The sequence below is a fragment of the Camellia sinensis genome, chromosome 1 (assembly GCF_055761805.1).
Source record: "Camellia sinensis isolate YWXY chromosome 1, ASM5576180v1, whole genome shotgun sequence".
Taxonomy (NCBI): domain Eukaryota; kingdom Viridiplantae; phylum Streptophyta; class Magnoliopsida; order Ericales; family Theaceae; genus Camellia; species Camellia sinensis.
In genome coordinates, this window is record NC_138961.1 from 197,085,088 (window position 1) to 197,105,475 (window position 20,388).

The 20,388-nt window shown below is 36.6% G+C and overlaps 1 protein-coding gene across 1 annotated transcript; it reads left to right on the forward strand.

Annotated features, from left to right (window-relative positions):
• The first annotated feature begins 9,124 nt into the window (after nt 1-9,124).
• On the forward strand, nt 9,125-20,119 carry LARP1C (winged-helix DNA-binding transcription factor family protein). Its single transcript, XM_028266026.2, has 6 exons — nt 9,125-10,262; nt 10,389-10,965; nt 11,037-11,181; nt 11,292-11,382; nt 18,250-18,321; nt 19,485-20,119. The coding sequence occupies exons 1-6, from the start codon at nt 9,684-9,686 to the stop codon at nt 19,749-19,751; spliced, it is 1,731 nt and encodes a 576-aa protein (XP_028121827.2). The 5' UTR covers nt 9,125-9,683; the 3' UTR covers nt 19,752-20,119.
• The last annotated feature ends 269 nt before the right edge of the window (nt 20,120-20,388 follow it).

Sequence of the window (20,388 nt, forward strand, 5' to 3'; positions counted from 1 at the left end):
TATACTGCCATAACCTGGTGAAAGTGGTTTAAGTGCATGTAGGGGTCTGTCTTCTCCTCATAAGTAGTGAATTTGGGCTGGTGGAAGCCTGAAGGTAGTGGTACGTTCTCTATTGCCGGAACGAACGACGAGCTCTGTAACCTTGCTAATACTTTGTCTGCTGGTTCGTAAGTAAGGTGCGACATTGGCATTCCTACGTCGACACTCCCATGTGTCCTAGGGGCCAATCGCTGTAGTGCTGAAACTCTGCGTGGGTCACGAGCCCTGGTGTCCTTCTTCCATCGGGCCCTTTCTTCAAGTATTGTTCGCAAGTCAGATGATATGGGTAACTCCATGTGCTTAGATGTCGCCTGGTGCGTATGCGAGGGCCGATAAGTGCTTCCCTCAGTACACGACCTCTCAATTCTCGTTCTCTCAGACCTGGAATAACGAGTTCTGAAAGTCCTCGATTGAGTGTCGCCTATTTTAAGGCTCCTGCTTTCTGGTTGTGATGGTATGACCTGCCTGTCACGATCTTCTGAGTGGCGAGAGGGCGTGTTGCCTTTGCGCTTTTCTTCTGTCGCCATCCATTTGCCCTTCGTCTGGTGCTTCATTGTCTCCATGTCTGCCGCTATCTTCCTGATTAATTCATCTTGTTCCTTAACGCGATCCTCCAGAACTTGAGGGTCTAACCTTCTCCTCTGTCTTTCGGGACTTTGAGAGCGACGGGGGCTAGTGCCCCGTCTTTTCCTTGCGTCCCTCCGGGAGTTCCGTCGCTGGGGTTCTAAATCCGCCATGGGTGGGATGGAAGGTAAACCTTCACGCCTCCCACCCCCCTTCGGGGTTTGCCCATCAACAGTAGATTGCGGCAAGTCTTCATCGTGCGCCATTGCTTTCCACTAGAGAGGAGAACTTGATCAAGAGGTTTTGTTCTTTGTCTACTTCCCACAGATGGCGCCAATTGTACGAGCACGAAATAATCTTCTCGTATAATCCTGTTGATCAAGTTTGCGCTCCTCTAAACGTCGTCGCTTTACTCCCTGAAAACACAAACGTAAGCTAGCCGGCGGGTATGTGTCGGATACCTCTCTGATGCCTAAGTCAGCAAAATAGACAAATAGACAAAAGCTCTATGTGTTCAAGAGTCAAAGTTGTGATACATGTACATAGGTTCTGTTGTACGCTTTAATAGTTTTTGCCTGGCACAATCCTAGTAGGACACTTATTCCTCAATGTAGAGTCCTCCTAGGAATCATACTTTTGAAAGATAATGTTTATCCTTCAATACCCTCCTCACTGCTTAAACCAAGTGAGATAGTTTTACCACGATTGAATAACAGTATGACTGAGCTAACACTAGGTCCTTTAACATACTCAATCTAGTGTTTTCATATACAACGCCTAGCTCGGCCCCTGCTCCTTTATACTTCGATTTGGCTGTTTAGACTGAGCTAACCGTAGCAGCCCCGACCGAGCTAACAAGGGTAAGATCCAATTTGTGAAGCCCAAACACATCGGCCCATAGCTCGGCCCAAACTACTCCTAGCCAAGCCTCGTCAGTGTTTAGACCGAGCTACAACAACTCATATCTCGGTCCGATGTGCGGCCCAGTTTCCAAAGAAGCCTTTAGCTCGGCCCAATTTATTTATAAATTACCCTCTCAGTTTGAATGTGACATTTTGTCTTGTTCACTTTTTAACCTATTTTATCTTTTTGTGACTAAAATAGCCCCAAAACCACATGCCAAACATAGCCTAATAATACATAGTTTATATTCATAAAAGACAATTAAAATATCAAACAAAGCATATATATATTGATTTATTTATATAAATTTATTGTGGGCTTATTTGATTTTTTTCTCAAGTTAAAAAATAATAATAATAAAAGAATATATTACACTTACCTATCCTGGAGTTTCTAACAAATATAAAAACTTCTCTTGTAGTTTTAATAATTACCGAAATCTTTCTTACTTTAACTAACAATATCAACATTCTCCCAATCGGTCAATTTTACACAAATGACGTTACTTACTTATACAAAACGACCATATTACCCTTTATTTGAGCACAAAAAGATGAAAATATCCTTTGATCTTGTCAGTTTTGTAAACCCCACCATATACAAAAAAAAAAAAAATTGTTCTCTCTCATCAGATTGAAACACTGGAGAGAGAAGTTCTTCCTTGCCGGTGCCGTTGAGGCATCCTCTTTCTCTCATTTTTTTCGCCGCTCGTTGTCTTCCTGTGACAACCCTCACCTCTGATTAATGCTAAACTGTAACTGAGAATGATAAGTAACTAATTTGACTGAAATTCTGAATTGATTGCAAGAGTATATTATTTTACTTGCATTTCTATCTGTTTGTCATTTGATCGATCTGTTCATGTTTTAAGTTTCAAACTATAAATTGAAGGCCTTATCGGCGGCCAAATCTGAAATTGATTGGTATTTTATGCTAATTAGAATATATATGATTTATGGTAGATTTAATTGAAATGCGATTTGGTATGATTAAATTAGATTAAATAAAGCTAAATTACATTAGTTCAAGTTTATTTCAATATTGCCATTAAGTGGGCACTTTAGGTCATTAATTGATTTTTCCTATATCACTTTGTTGCTCCATCTCACCCATTTCCTCTAGAGACCAAATTCGAGAGAGAAAGAGGGAGAGTATGAGAAAATTTAGTTCATCAAGAATTTGGCTTGGAGACTTAGAAGATTTGGAGGATAATTACGAACTGAGCTTCCATACCTTGATATTCAAGACCTAAGGTAGGAAATCATCTTCTTGATTGTGAGTTCTAGTTGTATCTTGCATGGTTCATGAGCTATCAGTGATCTAAGTCAAGAATTGGTTTAAAAAGTTGATTTGAGTAGCTAATTCATGCATGCATGTATATGTTCTTGGGATTTGAGGTTGTTTTCATAAAAAGCCCCACATGCATGTCCATTTTCTAGTTGTAGTTCATGAATTCATCATGATTTTGGAGGGATTGACTCATTTGATCATGTGTTAGAAGCTTTGAACTCAATTGAATACATGCATGTTAAATGTACATCGTGTTCTTGAAGTTTATTTGAAATTTGTGTTTAATTGACTTACCTTTGGGTTTTGATTTTTCAAATTGATCTTCAAGACATGTTATATTATGGGTTTTAAAGTGTTTTCTAGAAAATTGGCCCAAAAGGATCGAATTTTGAGGCTTTTAAGTTGAGTTTTGTGCTTGGGGATGAATCTGGAAATTCCAGATTTTGGACTTCACGCTCGAGCGTAGGACTTTACGCTCAAGCGTACACTCTGAGTCATGCACCTCCGCTCGAGCGTGGAAAGTCACGCTCGAGCGTGAAATGCACATGCCCAGAAGTTCATATGTTTTACAGTCCGCTCGAGCGAGAAAGTTCACGCTCGAGCGAGGACCTGAGTCTCACGCTTGAGCGAGGGTCGAGCATGAATTGCATGGATCCAGTACTTTTCATGAAGTTTACAGTCCATTCGAGCGTAGGAAGCCACGCTCGAGCGAAGCTCCTTTGTCTGCATGTCCGCTCGAGCGTAGAAAGCCACGCTCGAGCGTGGACCCCTGTTTCAGCAAATTTTGAAAAGTGTTTTAAAGTGCATCATTGCATCCTCTTTCCATCATAGGCATTCCTAGGTCATGTTTAAGGCATCTTAATGAGGATATTGATGTAGAACCACACCGAGTCAAGATAGGGACTAAGTTGTTGATTCCCGAGTGTGTAACTTAGTGTGTGTTCGTTCTGTAACTGTGTAGGGTTGGCACCCGAGGACGCTCACTAGCTGCTTATAGCCCAGTGCTCTGTGAGTAACAATGTTGTAAAGATATGTTCGATTATGATTATTTTCTGAATGATCAACTGTTCTGCTTACTGAAACGTTATTGTTTAATGAATGCATGTTTGTCCTATTTGTAAACTGTATCCGTGGCATCCATAGCAATTCATTGTTACTGTACTGTTACTGCTATTGTCACAGAGATCTCTGTCGGTTCCCATGTTTGGAACTACTACTGCTTACTGTTATGATGGCCATCAACTGACTGTTCGGTCTGTTAAAACCTACTGTACTGTTTTGCTATGGGATGCACCGCATATAACTACTATGGTTTCTAAGTGACTGATATGACTGTTTAATTACTGAAAGGACATTCATTCTTAACCTCTTTACATAACTGTTATTCACTGAGCTTTAGCTCACTGTTTATATATATATATATAGGTGTCCAGGCACCGGACGGGAACTAGGAGCGTCGGGTTAGCTCTTATTTTGTCAAGCCAACCTTTGTGCCTCGCCTCGAGGTTCCAAGTTCGTTCAAGCTGCGGTTGTTTTGGGGTGTTCGGATTCACCCTTCTATTTCTGTTTTGTAATAAATGTTATAGACTCCTACTGTACAGTTATGGCATAGGGATTGAATCCCAAACTTGTATGTATGTATATCTGGTATGTAAATGTGTTTTGTTTACGAATGTGACTTGTTCATAAAAGTCTTTTTACATTCGGACTGTCACAGCTCATTGGACAACTTTTATTTACTGTTTTGGCTTCCGCCAATCCTTTTATTCTGTATTACTGTCATTACTATTAAGCAGGCCTTTGATAATCACGGATTACTGGCCGGTTACGATGCTAAACCCATAGGGGCGGGTCTGGGTCTGGGTCTGGGTCGTGACACTGCCGTCCACCGCCGCTGTCTTTCCTCTCCTCTTCCTCCTCATTCTCATCCTCCTCTTATTCTTCTTCCTTTGCTTCCTCTTCTCCGCTGTCCACCATCTACTTTTGCCCTCCTCATTCTCTTCTTCTTCTTCTTCCAAAACCTTAACCCTAAATCTATAGTTTTTAGAGCTGTGGTGGAAAGTGATGGCAGTAGCGTTGGGTCGCAATCTGGGTTTGTGGCAGTTGGTTGCGATCTGGGTCGCGATCGAAAGAAGAAGAAAAAGCGGATGAGAGAAAGGGGACGAATGGCGAGAGAAGGAAAGGAAGAGGAAGTGAGGAGGCTGGAAAGGGTAATGGGTTCAGAGAGACCCAATTTTTGCACCATAATCCAATACCTTATTTGCTTTGGGTAACAATGACTATGGTTCGATTTTGATTTATGTTGGGTTTGATTTTGCACTATTTTTTTTTTAAGAGGTGTTGTTGATGGTGGCTATCCAACTTCTCACTTGAGTAATTGTGGATCAAAGATTGAGTTGAGTATGGATATCTACCTATTCAGTTTTTGTTTTTGGTTTTGAATGCTCATAACTTTCTTTGATATGGCATCCTAGATTATTAAATGGGGTTGTTTGCCAATGTCTCCATGTGGGTTTGGGTTTATATTTAGCAGAGGACTTAGGTATGAGAATGGATATGTATATGATTTTGGGTCATGTGATTTGTGTTGTTTTACCTTTCACAGTTAGCCATTCCCTTGACATAATCAAAATTAACAAATTTGTTTAAATGCCATATGGTTCTTTTCTCTTTTTCTTGCTAGATATATGGATGACTAACTTGGTTTTTCATATCCAAAAAGTAAAAAAGAAAAGATCATACATCAGTGGGCTGAATTTGGATCTATTATATATTCTTTAATATGGTGGCTAGTGTCTCAATCGTGTTGAGGCTTGTGGTGGTTGGTGGTGAGATTAGGATATGGATCTTTTGTAGTGGTGGTGCTTCTTCTTTTTTTTTCATTATTTAAATTGAAGGGTGTTTCGGTGGTGAGTTTGTGCAGTGGTAATAGTGGTTTGGAGGTTGCAGAGCTGGTAGAGCATGGGGTTTACTGGTGGCATAGTTAGGCTAATAACAATGATGGCCATGTTGTAGGTGTTGTGTTGTTGCTTTTATAACCGTGGTAATTACGAGTTTTTTTTTTTTTTTTTGTGTGCGCGCGCTTGTGTGAGAACAAAAGTCAAAAAAAATGAATAAATCTTGATATTGCTAATTAAAATATGAGTGATTTATGTAATTATTAAAATTACATGGTAGATATTTGTATTTATCAAAAATCATAAGCATAATTTATCTATAAAAAAATGAAAACCAAAAGATAAGAACACGTGTTCAATTTTAGCACTTTGAGTGCTCGTTTGGCATGTGGATTTGGATTAGGTCGAGATTATTTTAATCACAAAAAGATAAAATAGATTTTTTAGTCTGAGGCTAAAAGTTATCATATCTAAATCATAATTTTTTTTCTCACAAAAATAAAAAATGTCAAAAAATTATTCCAAACAAGATTATTTTAGCCCAAACTAAAATAACTAAAAAACTAATTTTTTTTTAAACTAGGGTAAATTATAAATATACCCCTTGAGATTTGCTTAAAATACGAATTGCCCCCTGTGATTTGAAAAATTACAAATATCTCTCTGTCATAAATTTTTATTTAACAGAATTAATTAAAAAATTGAAATTTCTAACTGTTCACCTATACAATAATAAAATTATTTGAATTATTAATTGAAATAAAATTTTAACATTATTAAAAACTATTAATTAACTTGATGATTTATTAATAAAAGAACCTATTTGTTATGAAATTAGAAACCTTAGGGGGTATAATGTAATTTCTAAAACTATAGGGAATAATTTATAATTTAAATAAACCTCAGGAGATGTGTTTGTAATATACCCAAAAAACTAACTCACATCGAGCTAGGTTCGGACTGGGTATAAGAAGTTTCGGAAGCATGTTGTTTAGGGATGTAAGAAAAACCGACAAACCGATTGAACCAGACCAAACTAGCTATATTTGGTTTGTTTTTTAAAAAGAATCAGTCTGTGCGGTTTTTAAATTTGAATTTTTTTTGTTTTCGGTTCGGTACGGTTTAAGCACCTTGTGCACCGATCTAAACCGGAATCGACCGTTTCAACATATATTGTATTTGTAATATATATATAATCTAATTATCTAATGATATTAATAAGTATAATAAATTATTAACCTTAATTACTTAACTTTATCGTCTTTATAACCTAAGTTTGTAAACTCTTATTGTATATAATCTTAACTCTAACTCATTATTCTTAAAACCTTAGGCTCTGTTTGGTTGTGAATTCAAAATGTAATTCCACATGTGTATTTCAGTATGATGTTTGGTTGTGTGTTTGGAATCAACTTTCCAAACTTCTGCAGAGAGCTCTGTATTACAGCCGCATTTTTTGTTCAAATTTTGGCCAGGGGAAGACCACGCGGACGTCCTTAGGGACTACCGCCCGGACGTCCATGGGGACATCCACCTGGATGTCCTCTGCTGTACAGGAATTTTTTTTTTTTTTTTTTTTTGCAATTGATTTATATAATTGGAAAAAAAAAATTTCTGAATTTTTTTTAATTTTTAATGTGCTTTAAAATAATTTTGAGTTGTATATTTAGTTATGAGTTGTAAATTTTTGTATCACATATCAAATATCACATCAACAATTCCCCACTCAAATCAAACATCTTTTCCAAAACTATTTTCAAAACTCTTTACCAAACAAATTTTCTACACTCAAATCATAATTTTACAACACACAAATTCAAAATACAATTCATACTCTCAAATCATATTTACAAAACACAACCAAACGCAACCTTAGTATTTTAAACTTTTTTTTTTGTTTTTTTTTTGGTTAATTTAGGAATTAAAAAGTATGTATTAATTGGATGGATTGGATATGTTTGAAATGGTACACAAATAACTAATTTAATATTTTTATATAGATTAATGATTATATTTAAAAATGGTTCAAGTTTAAAAAATTCTAAATTGATTAAACCACACCGAACCAAACCGTTTGATTCTGTTCGGTGCGGTTTGATGTGAGAAGCGGTCTATATCGGTATTCAAAATAATAAAACTGGCATTATCGATTAGGTGTAATTTTTTTACCTAAATACCAACCGTACTGAACCGATTACATCCTAATGGTATTGGACTTGGACTTACATTTCCAAACAAAAACAAAATAAAAAATTTTAAACTTGATCATATGGTTTGAGTTTTGTTTAATAAAAATATTTTGGAAAAACTTAAAAAAAAAAAAACTCAAATTTGATCTTTATAATTAAATAAACTCTAAATTTTTTATTTTGTCAATTTAAATCATAATTTTTTAATTTATTTTCAATCTAAATCATTTGTTTATTTCTGCCAAATAAAATTGTAAAAAAAAAAGTATTTTAAATATCAAACTCAATATAAATGCACATAAAATGTTTAAAAATATTATTTTTTTACTGCGATTAATGACTAAAATATTTTTTTTCATCGATTTTATTTAATAAATATAGATAAATGTTTATATTAATAAATAAATAAAAATATTAAGATTTAAATTGAATAAATTTAATATTTAAAATTTATTTTGTTATAGGGGTCAAACCTTGATTTTTTTTGGTGTGTAATTTTTCCTTATATTCATAAATTTTTTTTGGTGTGTAATGTTTTGGGTGTCTCTTTAATGTATTCAAAATTAGAAGCTTATTTTTTTTAAAACAATACTTTTATAAGACTAATAATACATAGTTTATATTCATAAAAAAACAATAAAAATATAAAATAAAGCACATATATATCAGTGTATACTCAGAAAAATATTTTTAAATTAGTGCTATTCATAATTTTATAATTAAATTTACAAGTAATTTTCCTTATAATTTAGAGGAAATTACAAAAAAAAGTCAAAAGAAAGACAATTATTTATCAAAATATTGAGATGTAATTTCTGTTATAATTTCTTTACGCAGAAAAAATTATACTTTTGTTTTTCTAATATATTTTTTAAATATTTTACCCTTAATTAATTTTTTTTCCCCATAATCTATGAAAAGGTATGGATGAGCTCAGTGGGGGCTGTGGCACCTACATCAACCCCTAATTTTGGTAGCCTCATCTATAACAGTGTCATTACACCAGAAATTATTCATTGCCCAAGAGCATTATTGATCTACATTATTCATGTTTAGGTTCCGTTTAGTAATTTTTAATTTTAATTAAAAAGTTATTGTAAATTATTAAATTATTTTATCTAATTTATTATATAATTTTTTTAAAAAAATTTAAAAATTATTAAAATAATTTATTTTCAAGTGAGGCGTTAAACAAGTGTCAGTTACCTTTCTAAAGAAACAAGCAAGTAGTGAGAATTTATTGTTTCAACCAATAATATTTAGGTTAGGGCATCACCTAGATTTGCCCTTGCGACAATGAATAATTTCTCGTCGGTGTGAACAAGTACAAGGGCAGTTTCGTCAATTAACTAACATGTGGGGGCATTACTGATGATGGAATAGCAGAGAGAGAGACAGAGAGAGAGACAGAGCAAAGCAAAGAAGGAAAGAATAGTAGGAAAGGGAGAGAAAAGAGAGACGGTAGAAGACAAAGACTTCTAGAGAGAGAAGAAGAGTAGAGGGGAGAGAGAAAGCTCCACTCAGCTTCGTCTTCTCCAGCGCGATCGGATTCTCAGTGATCCATCAATCAATTTTTGGAACTCTTCAGTCTTCACATTATCATCGACTGTTCAAAACCCCTATCCCCTAATTCCATTTTTCTCTTCTCTCTCCCAAATTTTGATCCTTGGATTTTTTTGTTTTTTTTGTTTAATTCGTCGATCGGTTTATCGGCCAATAATTTGAGACCTTTTAAAATCCTAATTTGCGGCCCCTCATATTTCAAAACCCTAATTTCGAAATCTCTGAAACCCTGATTTTGATGGCAGCAGCCGCTAATCACTCTCCTCGGAATTCCGGCAGCAGCGGCGCCGGCGCTGACGTCTCCTCCGCCGCTCTCAACAGCCCCCATTCGAAGCGAGGAGCGGCGGCGCGTGGTGTCTCGTCTCCATGGTCACAGGTCGTTCGAGGAGCCGATTCGGAATCGATCGTCTCCTCATCTGCCCCTCCCGCCTCCGCCGCACCGCCGCCGGCTGTATCTCCTTCATCTCCATCGGCATCGGCTACTTCTCAGGGACTAATCAACAATACTTCTCCTGAGTCGTCACCTTCGAAGGCGGCGGCGGCGGCGGCGGCTTTTTCTTCATCATCATCATCCTTGTCTTCGCCAGATGATCATGCGGTTGAGGCTCAGTCGGAGAGTACTGATTGTGGTACTGGAAGTAGCAATGCGGCTAAGAAGCCGGCTTGGAACAAGCCTTCGAATGGCGTTGTCGAGGTTGGACCAGTCATGGGGGCTGTTTCTTGGCCCGCTCTCTCTGAATCTACTAGAGCTTCTCCGAAATTGTCTTCTTCTGATTCATTCAAAGCTCTACCCGATGCACCAGTCTCTGTCTCACAGGTTGTTTTCATTGTGTTCAACTCTATTTTAGTTAGTTTTAATTTGTTGATGCGAAATCATTGGTTTCTAATATAATTTTTATCTGCATCGCATTCATTTCACTATGTATATGTGTTGGTGCTTTAGGGAATTGGAATTGCATCTTCTTCTACACCAAAACAGGTCGTCACAAATAATACAAACCCTAGTTTAACTCCGAACCATGTAACACCCACACGCCAGAAGTCTATGAAGCGTGGTGGTGGGAGTTCAAGCGGAAATGTAACAGCTAACGGTGGCTTCCCTCAGCCGCCCCCACTGGGTTCAGTAGTGGAAATGCTGTCTAATAATTCTGGAAAATCTGGGTCAGCTGTTCCGGAGTCCTCTCCAAGAGATCAAAGTGGACAAAGGGGAGGATTTGGGTCACAACCCAACAGTGGGAATGATCACCCGCAGCAACGCAATTCATTTAGAAGGGGCAATGGTGGTAACCATCCTCGCGGTGATGGTTCTTATCATCACAATTATGGTGGCAGGCGGGATCAGGATCGTGGGAATCATGAATGGAATTCTCATAGAAGTTTTAATGGCAGAGATCTTCACATGCAGCCACAAAGAGGTGTTTCTAGGGGCTTCATACGATCCGCACCACACAGTCCTACCCCATTCATTCCTCCTCCACCAATGCCTGGGCGACCATTTGGCAACCCTATGGTTTACCCTGGTAGTAATATTTTTGATGTTTCGTAAGTTCAATGTTTGGGTTTCCGCTAACCTCTCGTCATCTGTTTGCAGAAGTGCCTTCTCCGATGATTTATGTTCCCACTCCGCCTCCAATTGTTGCTGCAATGCCGTCTCATGCTATGTTTTTTCCTCCTCTCCACGCTCCGGATCCCCAGTTGCCTTCTAAGATAGTTATGCAGATAGAATATTATTTCAGGTACCATATTTTATTGTCTGCCTTGCCTTGTAAATGTAGTCATAACTAGTTAATTCCCTGTTGTTGTTGGGAATTTAACAGCCGGTGCACCTCTTATTTATTTATTGCAGTAATGAGAATTTAATTAAAGATACATTCTTGCGGCAGAACATGGATGATCAGGGCTGGGTTCCCATTAATTTAATAGCAGGCTTCAAAAAAGTGAGTTTTTTTGGGATAATAGGTAGTTTTCTGCTTTTTTTTACTTGATGATAAGAGTTCTGATATTTATCAAGCATCCTCCCTTTATAGGTAATTCATGAAAATGAGTTTCTTTTCCATCTCAAGTCACTTCTGCAGCGTAGATGGTATTTGGTATCATCAAGCATGCAACTATTTATCAAATTGAGTATTTTAATCATACATTGTGAATGACAAAATGGGGCATAATATCGAGGGTATACATTAAGCTCTCCGGCAATTTTTTTTTGGATCATGTCTTGCATTTAAGATCCTTGAACTTTAGATTGTGATAATTTTATTTTTAGCTTCTTTGTGTTTTCTTCTTATATTATGTCTATGTTGATGACCTTCAGGTTGACTTCCCCCGCCCCCCGCCCCTGCTCTGAGTTATTGTCCTATAGGTGATATTGTGTGCATATTTTAAGATTCGACTCGTGTCGTAGAGAAACCCGATCTGAGTTATTGTCCTATAGGTGATATTGTGTGCATATTTTAAGATTCGACTCGTGTCGTAGAGAAATAGATGGAAGAACCGATAAGTTAAAACCTTCATTTCCCCAGCAATTCTGATTTACCATGAATTACATTTTAAGGGCATTGTTTTGTGATTTTTCCTTCTTTGGGTTGGAGTCATGCTCTATGGGACTGATTGTTGTGATCCCATGGCTTGACTTCTTATACTACTTTCAGGTCTGCACTGTGTATTTAGTAAGAATCAGTCTCATCTCTTTAAGCTTTATTGTTTCATATTTGCTAAATGAAGCTCTACATGGCTGCTTGTTGCTTCTATGGAAGGGAGACCAGTAAGCTTCAATGTTCTCGTGTTAGGCTTGTTTTAACTTCTGAATGGTAGCCTACTAACCTTATTATTGACCTCCTTATCATTCCTTGATTTGTGTCTCAATGCAGTTTATATGTGGAACTTCATATTTTAAGACGATGTTCCAGCAAGTTAATAATTGGGATTACGATTCCCTTCACTGTCTTTCTGAGCCAGACATTCTGCATTTGACTTTATTTTGACTAAGGTCTCGTTTGGCAAGTGACTATTTTAGCCTAAAAGCCAAAAAGTTACTAAAAAAATCAAAAAACTAATAACTTATACCAAAAATTCAAAAATTCCCTCTTCTCTCTACTTTTTGCTTATCTTTTCGTAAAAATTCAAAAAGTCATCATAAACATATTAGTTTTTTTTATCTCATATTTTAGTCAAAAAGTCAACAAGTTACTAAAATAGCCTGTTTCCAAACGAGGCCTAAATCTGCATTCATATCTGATTAGTAGATTTTAGTACTGACGTGTCTACCTGCTTATGTTTGGGATTGCCCATTGGAGGTGGTGAGAAAATGAGTAGGCTTTGGAGCCTTTTGGGACGTGATGGTGTTCTGATATGGCATTGAATCACTGAAGAAGTGTTGGGTGAAAGCAGAAGCAGTTAGCTAGAGAGAGAGAGCAATGACTTAGTGAGTGATAACTAAAGCACGAGTGGAATATACTTGACTATGCATTTCTTGTGCTAGGAGAGAAGGCTTTCTATTTTTAGTAGGGTTGAACCCCAGAGGGTCAGGCCACATAGAGCTCAATCATGTGCCTGGATAGGATCAGGGGATAGGTTGATACTCACTTTTGGCTGATAGTCTACTGCAGAGATCACATGTGATTTAGAGGCTGTGATCACATGTGATTTAGAAGTGTTGGGTGAAAGCAGAAGCAGTTAGCTAGAGAGAGAGAGAGCGATGACTTAGTGAGTGGTAACTAAAGCACGAGTGGAATATACTTGACTATGCATTTCTGGTGTTAGGAGAGAAGGCTTTCTATTTTTAGTAGGGTTGAACCCCAGAGGGTCAGGCCACATAGAGCTCAACCATGTGCCTTGATGGGACCAGGGGATAGGTTGATACTCACTTTTGGCTGATAGTCTACTACAGAGACCATATGTGATTTAGAGACTGTGACGACTTATTGATATATAATTTGTCGCTCATCGTGACTTGGAGACTCTTCATGTGGTGGAACCTCTCTAGCTGAGATCAGTCAAGGTGCATGTCCTTGAGGGAGCATAGGACGATACGCCTTGACGAATACTCTAGCTCTAGCTACCAAGCCATAAATTCTTCCTAAAACTAAATATTTGGATATTGGGATTATGTATACGAAAGTTGAGTACAAGTACATAGACACTTCTGCAGTATATAAATATATTGCGAATTTTATGATATTTTGGCGTAAGGTATAAATTATTAAGAATATAATTTAAATTATATGGGATTTAGGGAAAACATGGATTTCTATCTCATCCATGTCAAAGAGAGTATTTTAGAGAGAGAGAGAGATGACGATGATGCTTGTGGAAAGTAGCGGCAGACGAGATGTAGAAGTTGGCAATGGTGGAAATGAATTGACTATTCTCCGCATGCCATAAAGTTGTATGTTTATGAAGCGTCGTTTGATCTAGTAATACTTCATATGTTCGTTTCCCTTGGAACGAAATGTGTGTGTGTTAGTGTGTGTGTGTGTGAGAGAGAGAGAGAGAGAGAGAGAGAGAGAGATTGCAACTAAACTATAGATGGGGCATAACTTTTGAGTTCTTTCATGGTCTTTTGTTTGTCATCTAACCTTGCCTGTCTCCATGAAAAATCCGTTGCCCCGCTCTTCTTTTCTAGTATTCCTATTGTTTGCTTCTGTTTGTGCTGGTTCTGTGGCTTTTTTGGCGCAAACTTGGTAAATGTTAATACCATATTGTTACTTAAACAAAATAGTGGGAATTTTTTTATTTTTTATTTTTTTTATGGATGATCCATTCATAAATTGAACTATAATGCTTTTGACATTTATGATATAGTGATTTATGATTGAAGAAATAGTAATTTCTATGTTGAATGATGCTTAAATTGTAGATTGAGTGAACTATGGCTCTAGTTCCTAGTGAAATTGATGAAAGTATGGTTCTACTCCAGTTTTTTGTTATTTTTTAGTATTAGTTTTCATTAATTTTTGCTTGTTTATGATATAGGTTTAAGCTTATTTTAGTGTTAGTTTTCATTATTTTTTGGTCGTTTGTGGATAAAAATTTGCAAATTAAAAAATATATAAAAAATTAGGTATATTTTGTATGATTGTCATGTCTGTATTATATATATATATAGTTGTGGAAAATCGTTGTTTCCCATAAGCCTGTCCTTTTTATGCTGTGTAGTTTACATCAATTTTCTATTGAGAAAGATGGTGGAAATGTCTACTTTTTGACACAAGAAATGCCATAGATAAATTTAGGGCATTACTTGGGAAAAGTGATTGCCCAATAAATAAATAAATAAATTGAAGAAATACAATAGTACAAGCTTTTAAATTGCTATCATGTAGACCCAAAGTCATAGTGTATGTCACTTTTGTCTTGAATTTTGCTTAGTTCCCACTATTTTATCCCCATAATACCCCAATCTCCAAATTTTAATCTAACACTAACATCAGCCAGCACTACCGTTATCTCCGCCACCCCTCCCTTCCCCACCACATGCTCCTTGCCTTTTTTACACCCTTCCTCCGCTTGCCCCCACCCTATGCAACCATCCTTGATGCCTCCCCTCCCAGACACCCTCTGCCTTGCCTCGCCTCGCCTTTTCCCCCATCCCTACCCCTGCATTCCCTTCCACCGCCACCCCTAGCCCCCCCCCCCCCTCCCTCCCTCTCTCCCTCTCTCTCTCTCTCTAAGGAAGGGGAGTCGTCGTTGGTGGGGAACGTGAGTTCATGCTGGTGGGGAGGTGCTAATGGTTGGTGATGGGGCCAGAGCTGGGGAGCAGCAGAAGGTTGCAGCCAACAGTGAAGTTGGCTAGAGGGAAGGTGTGTACAATTTTTCCTTAATGGTAATTTGTTCAAGGGATGCAATTGTAATTAAAAAAAAATCAGAAAATGGTGCGTGCTGAGACAACTTACGGTGTGTAAATAAAAGGTGCCTTATTATTTTTGAAGTTCCATCATTACTTTCCCATATTACCCTTCTTTAAATTTAAACATTTTTCATAAAATAAAATTTTCAGTAAAGTACAGAGGCGCATCTTCATAAACTTTATACAAAGATGCTTTCCTTGAACTGTCTATAATCAAATGCCACAGAAAAGTGGTGGGAGGGAGCGTAAGCAATTGGATATGTTTGGAACAAATGACATGTTCTTAGGGTATTTTAGTAAACATATACAAAATATGCTTTCCATCTTTCCTGTGATTTTGACAAGTTGGATGTGCTTTGTTTTGTCATCATATCTAATAAATCAGGTAAAAGTATTTTTTCAAGATTGTCTTAATTTTCTACAATATATTGTAATATGTTTTAAGCTTTTGCTACCTTTAATTTGCATCATATCGAATAAATCAGTAATATAGTATTTTTTCTCAAATCTAGGTTGTCCTATATTCTGCAATATATTGCAGTTTCTTTTATGTTGTTGCTATCTTTATTTTGCATCATCAATGCTAATGTAATAAAGTGAACCATGATTATGCAAAATAAAGTGAATCTTATGATTCATGATTCAATATGATTCGCAATTCACTATTTTAACAAAATCATTCATGCTTTGATTCGCAATTGACAACAATGGGGTTACGTACCACGGGGGAGAGGATAAAATCATCTCTCTGTTGCATGAATTGGGTGACACATCTTGTAACTAGTGATGTTTGAATGTTGCAACAATTCATCCATTCACCTCAAGATAGATGAAAGATGCTTTTTTTGTATTGGAAGTATATGGTAGCATTTTTTGTATTCCAGTTTAACAGTTGAAATCCAGAGCTTACTAAATGGCATCCTTATTTTCTGGCCATGAACTTAAGTTATGTAACTGAATTTGATATTGTATGTAAGGATTGGTCCTTGTTTACGTGGATGTTGGATGCATTAGCCAGTGACATTTTTCATTTTCATATTTTGTTTGTGCTTATGCTTGTGTTTGTTTTCATCTGATTGTTCTCTTTCAACCACCTCCCTACTATCTTCAGGTATTCTCCAAAGCCTGATGTGATATCTGGATGCTTGTCTGTTTGATTAGTTGGATTAATTGTACCTTGTAATGTTGTCCTTTTGGTGATCTCTGGTCCTTTCTTCCTTCAATTTTAACGTTTTTTTTTAATGCATCTTATACTTATTTCAATTCATATAGTTAGTACAAGGCTTAGAGCTGATGATGAGATTGTTCAGATAGCTCAGCATGAGTGTGAATCTGGAGTTTGAAGTACTCTAATGCAATGTTATTAAAGGCGCGCACTTAGGCCCAAGTCCCATCCAGGCCCAAGGTTTGCTCCTTGTAGTTTTCTAGGCCAGGTGACTTCAATAAGGCGTGCCTAGGCGTGCGCTTAGGCTCAAGTCCCATCCAGGCTTAGGGTTTGCGCTTTGTAGTGTTTCAGACCAAGCGACTTCGATAAGGCACACGACTAGTCCAAGGCGCAGTTTGGCCCAAGTCTTGAGGGCTTTTTTTATTGTTGCTTTAATTGGTTTTGTTTAAAATCTAACCATTGATTTAAGATAATGCAACTACAAAAGATCCCTACTCTTATTACACATGCCAATACATTGGGCATTCAACCATAAATCAATGATAAAAGAAAAATTAGCCCTAATTCCTAACCTCCAAAGAACACTTTACTATACTGCATTCCTTCATTATCCAGTCCAGCAAATTCAAAAATTCTTCACGTTGTCTTTTTTTTTTTTCTCTCTCTTCTTCTTACATTTATGTTCCATTCTCTTCTCAACTTTTCTCTATCTTCTTCTTCACATGGCTGTGATGATATTGCCTTCTTCTTCTTCTTCCATCTTCTTATGTTTATTCTCCGGTCTTCTTTTCTTTCTCATCATTCTTTAGACTGATCTATTTCTGCCCCCCTCTTCTTATTCTTTTTCTCCCCTCTCATTTTATTCATGTTTTATGTTAAATTTTGAAATATTGTTCATTTGTCTATGTTAAAATAGTAGTATTTGTTGGTATATATATTTTAAATGTTTAAGATTTCATTTTGCTTATGTTGAACCCTAAATTATTTAGTTATATTAAATAATATTTTGTTTACGTACAAGATGCGTCTCGCCTTGCGCCTTGAGCCTAGGCCCTACCCTAGGAGACCTTGGCACCTTGGTGCGCCTATCGCCTTTAATAACATTGCTGTAATGTCTGTGAGTCTAGAATGAATGACTTTGAAGTATTCTTACATTTGTGGTATTGCCTAGTGAATTGCAAATTAAGTGGGCATAGATTAATTTGATTTCTCTCCTGGTAAGAGTCTTGGAACACTTAGTGGGCTTAGTGTATAAAATAAGGTAAATGAATTCATGTTTCATCATCACTGGATATCTCATTTTCAGGGTTGCTTTATTTATGTTGATAGGATCCTTAGCAATTTTTCTATTTATTTAGGCCTCGTTTGGCAAGTGGCATTTTTAGCCAAAAAGTCAAAAAATTACTAAAAAAGCTAAAAAGCCAATAACCTATACCAAAAAGTTAAAGATTCCCTTTTCTCTTTACTTTTTGCACATCTTTCCGTGAAAAGCTTAAAAGTCATCCCAAACATACTAGTTTTTTTTATATCATATTTTAGCCAAAAAATCAAAAAGTTACTAAAAAAAGCCTGTTCCCAAACGAGACTTATTTTTTAAAGCTTTTGAAGTTTTATCTGTTGCATATTCTCGAGTCTTTAATTAAAGCAGGTTTATTAGTTTCATATTGTTTATTAGTTTCATATTTATTGCCGACTGTGATAATACAGATATGCAACTTATAGCTTGCTCGGCTTCAATAGCAAATTTCTTCTTTAGCTTTTGATAAGGAAGTCATTCCTTGGCTTCTTTTACAGGTTATGATTTTGACAGACAACACCCAGTTTATATTGGATGCTGTGCGTGCTTCAAGCCTTGTGGAAGTGAAGGTATATTCAAATGTCTACAGAGAATTATATTCACTCAAAGTTCAATGAGTTTTGTTTTATTAGTTTTGGTGCTTGCACAATGGTGGAAAGAAGTGGGTCCATGGCCCCTCCAAAGCTCCGAAATATATTGCAGTTGTACATAAATTTTGCTCTTATATATCATTCCCCACTGGCTACCAAACTCTCTTGAATAGTCGATGTGGAAAACATTGTGAATACACAAAACATTAGAATTGCTGCACTCGACTGAACAGTAATATATAAAAACATTAAACAACAAATACTATAATGATACTTAACCAAAAAACACTATAATAACTGAATTCATGTATGAGTGAGCCAAGGCTAAATAATGAAACATAAGGATATCATCAATAGTCAGTATGGCATTAGTATACCTCTACCATAACAACTCTTCTTTTTTTTCTTTTTTTTTTTTACCCTTTCTGTATTTGATATGGTTCTGAAAGTTCAAACAGGACTGGGTTTCTTAAATGAATTGTGTTTAAAATGGAGCTTTACTTAAATGTTTCGACATGGATCTACAAGAGGTCATCAAAACAATTCATATCATTGGTCTCTCACATAGCATTTTAGTATCATTGGATGTGTCTTTGTTAAGTCTTAGACTTCATTATTCTTTTGTTGTAGTATTTGAGTGCTCTATTTATTGCTTTGTCGAGTCCTAACTTCTCTAGTGCTAGATAGATTAGGTTAACTTCTGGAGTGCACATATATATATATATATATATGTATATAATGTGGATTGAACAAAATTAACACGATTTTGGTCCTTGCACATAACTTGGCCCTTCGATATTTAATTCTTGCATCCACCATTGTGCTTGCATGCAAGTCCTCTAAGGCTCTGGGATTACTAAGTCAGCTTGGCTTGGTACATATAAACATCAGAGGTTCCCACCTAGTACTTCCTCTTATTTTTGCACCTGTGAAACCAACCATATAGCTTGCTTATTCAAGGTTACTAATTTTTAAATTAATGACATTATTATTATTATTATTATTGTTATTATTATTATTATTCTTTTTTGAGTGTCGTTATTAAGTCGATTGTGGTACCAAGTTTGTTACCTTTACAAATTGTTGCTTTCTGATTTGTTCATATAGGATGTCTAATTTCTTGTTCCCTTCATGTTTTTCAGGATGATAAAGTAAGAAGGCGTAATGATTGGTTTAGATGGATCATGCCTTCTTCTGTTCAGTTTGCTCCTGTCTCTAGTCCTCAATCCATTGGAAGGTCCAGTCATGACATGCTTGCTGCCAACATCCAGAGTATGTCATTCGAGGAGATGACAAACAGACAAGGTCAGTCTGAGGCATTCCTAAGCAGATCATCGTCTGGGGATTTGAATATACAGCCTCAAGCTGGTTCTGAGCGTGCTATTTTAGCACGTACTTCAAGTAAATGAGAATCGTGCGCTATTGCACGTTCTGTCATGATTGGTTTTTGAGAGGGGTGGAAGTAGGGAGGTGCTTGATGACAGCCACTGTCTTGTGTATTTCTTTGGAGATAATGGTCTTGGTCTTTGGCATGGCGTGATGAAACATGATGTCTCGCGGGGCACATAGACACAAAATTTAAAAGGGAAAATAAAAGTGGAAAAACTTATTAAAAATAAAAGAAACCATAAGAAGGGAAAAAAAAAAACTAGAGATGTTATTATGACTTATATAAGGTAGTAAGTAGCAAGAGATTGTTGGGATGTATGTATGATTTTGGTGAGGACCATTGTTGTCGTTTTATTTTCATGGTTATTCATTGAGACTTTTGTGTTTACTTTTGGGGAATTTTGGTTTTGCTTCCCCTTGCCTGCCCCTCGGCTGTTGTTATCATTGTTATTGTTATTTTTTTTATTTCAATGTCTCTGGGAGTTGGATTACCTCCCATCTTAGGAAGCAAGCATATGAAATAGGGCTAGTTGGTGGTTTTGTCTTCGTGGTTGGAGATGGAAGTATCGACTTTGGTAGATTTTGGTGGTTGTCTTTGTGGTTGGAGATGGAAGTATTGGGATGCTGCTGCTGGTGGTGTTTATGCCACTATTATTA

Coding starts and splice junctions, on each gene's coding strand:
- LARP1C (XM_028266026.2), top strand. CDS start 9,684: ATGGCAGCAGCCGCTAATCACTCTCCTCGGAATTCCGGCAGCAGCGGC. Junction 10,263..10,388: donor CACCAGTCTCTGTCTCACAG/GTTGTTTTCATT, acceptor TTGGTGCTTTAG/GGAATTGGAATTGCATCTTC. Junction 11,383..18,249: donor TAATAGCAGGCTTCAAAAAA/GTGAGTTTTTTT, acceptor CTTCTTTTACAG/GTTATGATTTTGACAGACAA.